Source organism: Lactuca sativa, chromosome 1 (assembly GCF_002870075.4).
Source record: "Lactuca sativa cultivar Salinas chromosome 1, Lsat_Salinas_v11, whole genome shotgun sequence".
Taxonomy (NCBI): Eukaryota; Viridiplantae; Streptophyta; class Magnoliopsida; order Asterales; family Asteraceae; genus Lactuca; species Lactuca sativa.
The window spans coordinates 71750117-71755186 of NC_056623.2; the positions used below are offsets into that span (position 1 = coordinate 71750117).

A 5070-nucleotide genomic window follows, 5' to 3' on the forward strand; every position below is an offset into this window, starting at 1 on the left:
ATGTTTTGATGTAGTCCATGCAAGGAAAAAGGAACAAAGTCTCAGGCTGCAGAATGCTCGCTTTCTAACGATGGTTTACTTAATTTGGACAAGTGTGTGTACAAAAGCAAAAATGTGTTGTTGCTGCTTCAAATATTCTCAGAAATTACTCTTTTATGTTAGAAAATGAATTCATTATGGGTTAAAAACACCATTCTCCTCTGTGAATACACAACCAACACAAATTTTGTTGATTTTTTTTTTCTGTCAGCAGGGGGCCGGGCATGATTGATGGAAGCAGCATTCAACATTAGTAAAGGTAAACTCTTCAAATTCTGTATTGAAGTCTTTCAATAACCACTTGGGTTGTGGTGACTTGGTAAGGCATGTGGAAGATATGTTGGATAACCTATTGACTCATGTTCAAATCCTGGCATTACTAAGCCCTTGTGGCCATGGAGGTTCGCCTGCAGTGACTCCAGGGCATGAGGCAAAGCCTCATGTTTGCAGCAGGGGATTAGTCGGTGCGCGAAAGCTGGCCCGGAAACCCTCGTTAGGGAAGTTCCCTTTCCAAAAAAAAAGTCTTTCAATTAGTGCAGTAAGAGATTTCTTGGTTCTTAAAATGAGATCACCTACATGTTTTGTGATTATTTTGTAGGCTTTATTGACCATTTGTAACTTTTTATGGGAACCAATACATTATCATAGGGACGTTTTGAAGTGATTATTGCTATATTCCAAAGAATCAAAAACAAATAACTATATCTATACCAGTAGGGGTAGTTTTATAATTCTATTTTTATTTCAAAAATTACTTTTTCTGAAGGAAAATTTAGCTAATTTGGAAGTGAAAGTCTGGAAGTGAATCAAATGATATGATGTCTCTCAAAATGAATCAAATGATACAGAAGCGACAACCAAGGTGGATGTATTACTGGTCACGGCGGAACATACATACAAAAAATAAGAGCTCCGAATACAAGAAATTGATGAAGGCACTTTAGTTGATCTTTTATTAGTTTAAACTTATAATCTTGCATTATTAACTTTGTCTTTATTGATTATAGAAGTAAGAAAATGTAGCATTTCTAAAAGAGATCAAAGATGTTTTTTACTGATTATAAAAGAGATCAAAGATGATTGGGAATGAAGGTACAAACTTGCAATGCAAAACAACATAAAGTATATATTTAAAGCTTATAAAAGAGATAAAGATGATTGGGAATGAAGGTACAAACTTGCAATACAAAACAACATAAAGTATATATTTAAAGCTGCTTATTTATTGTTTTGGCATTATTAATTTGTGACTAAACTACCCTATATAAAGTTATTTTGTTTATATTTCAATTTTGCTGAAACATTTGTCGCATCCGACCCCCACAACGCGGGGTTCCCCATCTAGTTATCAATTTAATATATTCAATTTATTAATATAAATATAATATTAAATACAAAACTTCAATAAAAATATCAAATCACTAAATTATATTATTATTTTATAATACGGAGTCCCATGATTTCATGATCCAAATCACCAAATTTCTAAACAAAAATGAATCTCCCTTCACCATCAACATCTACGGCTTCATAAGCCTTTACATATCAAGCTATGATATATATATATATATATATATATATATATATATATATATATATATATATATATATATATATATATATATATATATATATATATATATATATATATATATATATATATATATATATCAAGGCTAAAATCAACCACACATGAAGATACATGAAACAATTTGGATATACAATAGGAAAAAAAAAACATTTTTAATATCAATCACACATCATCATGCTCCCTTACACCCTATGTACAATTCGTGTAATCTACTCTTTACAATAAAATGCACTTTTTCTTTATTATCATACTATGAGCATGATTTTTTTACCACCAAAGGAACAATTTTTTATTTAATTTTTAACCACATTTTTTATATAAAAACAACCACTACATGAAATTTCGAATTCTATGAAAACCATGGATTTTGTTCCATTTAACCGCCTGAAAGATTTTTTTTTTTTTCAAAATGATTAAGCCTTTGGAAATTTTTTAAGAAAACATCTTTAACCAAAATAATAAATCTCCCAATTATCTTTTTGCAATTCATCACCCAAAAAACTCTGTTTTTTCTCAAAAAAAAAAAAAAAAAAAAAAAAAAAAACCTACTCTTAATGATAAAACCAGAAAAATATCTTTTGTTGGTTAAACAGAAAAAAAAAACTTCAGTGGTTTTTATAGAACTTGACCTTACATTCTCTTTCAATTTACAAAAAAAAATTGTAATGCACAATTCTAGTAAATCACTTGAATATATATGTACCTAAAATATCATGAAAAAGAAAAAAAAAAGTTTGCAGATGAACATCAACCCAAGATTTACTAACAGAAGTTGCATATATCAAACATTTGACACAAACAAGAATCACATGAATCAAACATATCCATGAAAAAGTCAAAATAGAAAGAAGACATTAACCTTCCTCTACTTCCAAACCATTAATTTTTGCATAAAGAAATATGCAAAACTATCCATCATCATCATCATATTCATCTATTATAACATCACATCATCATCATCATCATGATCATGAGATCATCATCATCATCATCTAGAAGTAAGTACCTTCCGGTGGTTGAACAAGCTTCCGGTTATGTGGGGCCGCCATTTCTTTCTTCAGTTGCACCAATATATCTTCCATTGTGTACTCTCTCTGCCAATTCGCCACTATCCCAAACTTCTTTGGCTCCACCTACAATATTTTATTTGTTAAAAATCATCATGGGCAAATTGGTCATTTCACCTTGGACCATTTCCAAGACAAAAGATCTTGCAATCTTTATGGGTTGCATAAAAGGCTAAACTTTATTTTGATTTTGCAAATGTCAAATCAAAAACAAACTTTCTAGGACTATGCTGGATGATAAAATAGGAAGGGCATTTCCGTCTTTTGTCCCGTTGACATAACCTTAGTTTTAGTCTCATTCATGTCAAACACCGTATAACTAATTTTGTTCTGTCATTTACAAATAGTAAATGATGGCCTGCGTTAACAAATGAGACCATAGGGGCAAATAGGTCATTTTAATATTTAATTATTTATATATATACCACTCCAGTCTCATGATTGACACAAGTCATGTTGACACGCGAATGAAAACGAACAGTTGGAGGCTTTTCAGGGTAATCTTTGTCACAAAAGAGCTTCAATTGATAAATGCGACCTTCGTGTACAGACTGAAACCTCACAAAAAAGGGTATTAGACATAATAAAAGAGAGAAAAAAAAACTGTTTTGAGGGGCAATTTAGACAAATTACATTGTGAGGACCAATGATGGTGCCTGTCCAAGAACGCATGTAAATGTCATCACCATCATCCATTCCATAGCTCACAGTGCCATCTCCAATACCCTTTTCTCCACGCTCAAGCTCCTCCAATAATCTGAAATTCCGAGGCACTGCAAACAACATATTTCAGAATTAGGGTTCTAGAATTCCAATTCCACCAAGCATTCTCTCTTATAAATCTGAATTTGATGGTTTATTGGTTTAGTGAGATTTGAGAATAGAGCATAATATTTGGTGACAATGTTATACAGATTAAAGACTACATGCAGAAACGTAATATATAAATATAAATTATTATCCCTATAAGATTCATTGAAAGAAAAAGTCAAGTGTAATGTACGAAAAGTTGATCACTCTATTTGAGTTCTTGTGTTTTCGATTAGAATTGTGAAGTTTCTATTTTCGAGACCAAAATGAATTATGAACGATGGTTATGCGAGCCCTTAAAGCAAACAGACATCGTTCCAAATCTAATGAAATTAAGTCTAAGCAATCGCAAACAAACTGAAGCAACTTAATCGTACAGTATTCGTTCATAGCATCACAATCAAAGTGACATAATCAAGGCTAAGTTGCTAGAGAACAAATTTAAGATTTGAGATCAACTACAAAAGCATAATTGAAGAGAAGATAGCAAGAACCCACCAAACAACAAAAATCCCCAAAAGAATCGAACTCGAAACACATAACAGGTGGGTGAATTTGACCTAGCTTTGCTTTAGTTCAAGATTACATCCGATATTTCTACTAATTAATCGATTCCCTTAACCCATTACAGATAACAACAATATTTGTGCCAGAATAATGAAATTTTGACAAATGAAAAGCAGATTTGGCGAAAAGGGTTTCAAACAAGAAGATCAAAGCGAGAGTAAAGATGTTTGAAAAACTCACCGACAACACTGGATCCTCCTGAGCCAAGCGTCATGTGTTGAGTTACGAAATGGTAGCTTATGAGCCGATAAGCACAGATCGATCTGATCGAGGAGGGGGAGAGATGGAAGCAGAATCTAAAGAACGGCAAAGAGGTGGAGTGATAAAAGGGTATAGAAGAAATAAGACAAAACTTGCATAAATGGTCCCTTTGGTTTGCATATTTTTTTAGTAAGGTTTAAAAAATAATTTACTCTTAAAAATAGTTATTTTTTTGTGTGTTTTTACTCATGATTTTGGTCTATGAGTGTTACGGTTGTTAGTAGGCTAACATTTTCTTTCCCACATGCCCTACACGCGAGTGAAATTTTATCTTTTCATCTTTTAGGCCTTGCCCATTTAATAATCGTACATATATAAACGCTCCTAACTCATTCATCTTCTACGTCATTCAGTTTCATTAACAGGCAAAAACCCTAAATCAACTATAATACCCTAAATCCTTTCCTGAGCTGAAGTGATGATTTGTTGGAGAAAAAATGGTGCTTATAATGTGGACAATAAAACCTCATTGTATGAGATTTGACGCACTACGGTGGGTATTATTATAGCTTCTGGAACTCATTCTTATTACTTTTGAATACCAACAGAATATGATAACTTCATTTTGTCTTTTTTTTTGTTTGGTAAATATGATCATCCCACTATGCTCGCGGTTGAACTTCACCATGATAGGAAGTGCACACCTTTCCAAATATAAATTACGTGTAACAAAATGTTATGTTTGTTGATTTAGTTGACATAGGCGAGTTTTCAGTGCATGAACATGATGCTTTG

General features: G+C 32.2%; 1 protein-coding gene across 1 annotated transcript; it reads right to left on the minus strand.

Annotated features, from left to right (window-relative positions):
• Positions 1-2388: 2388 nt before the first annotated feature.
• Positions 2389-4415, minus strand: LOC111916647 (ubiquitin-conjugating enzyme E2 variant 1D). The gene is made up of 4 exons (XM_023912318.3): positions 4255-4415; positions 3331-3470; positions 3123-3248; positions 2389-2763 (listed from the first exon to the last, which is right to left on the minus strand). The coding sequence occupies exons 1-4, from the start codon at positions 4286-4288 to the stop codon at positions 2623-2625; spliced, it is 441 nt and encodes a 146-aa protein (XP_023768086.1). The 5' UTR covers positions 4289-4415; the 3' UTR covers positions 2389-2622.
• Between the last annotated feature and the right edge of the window lie 655 nt (positions 4416-5070).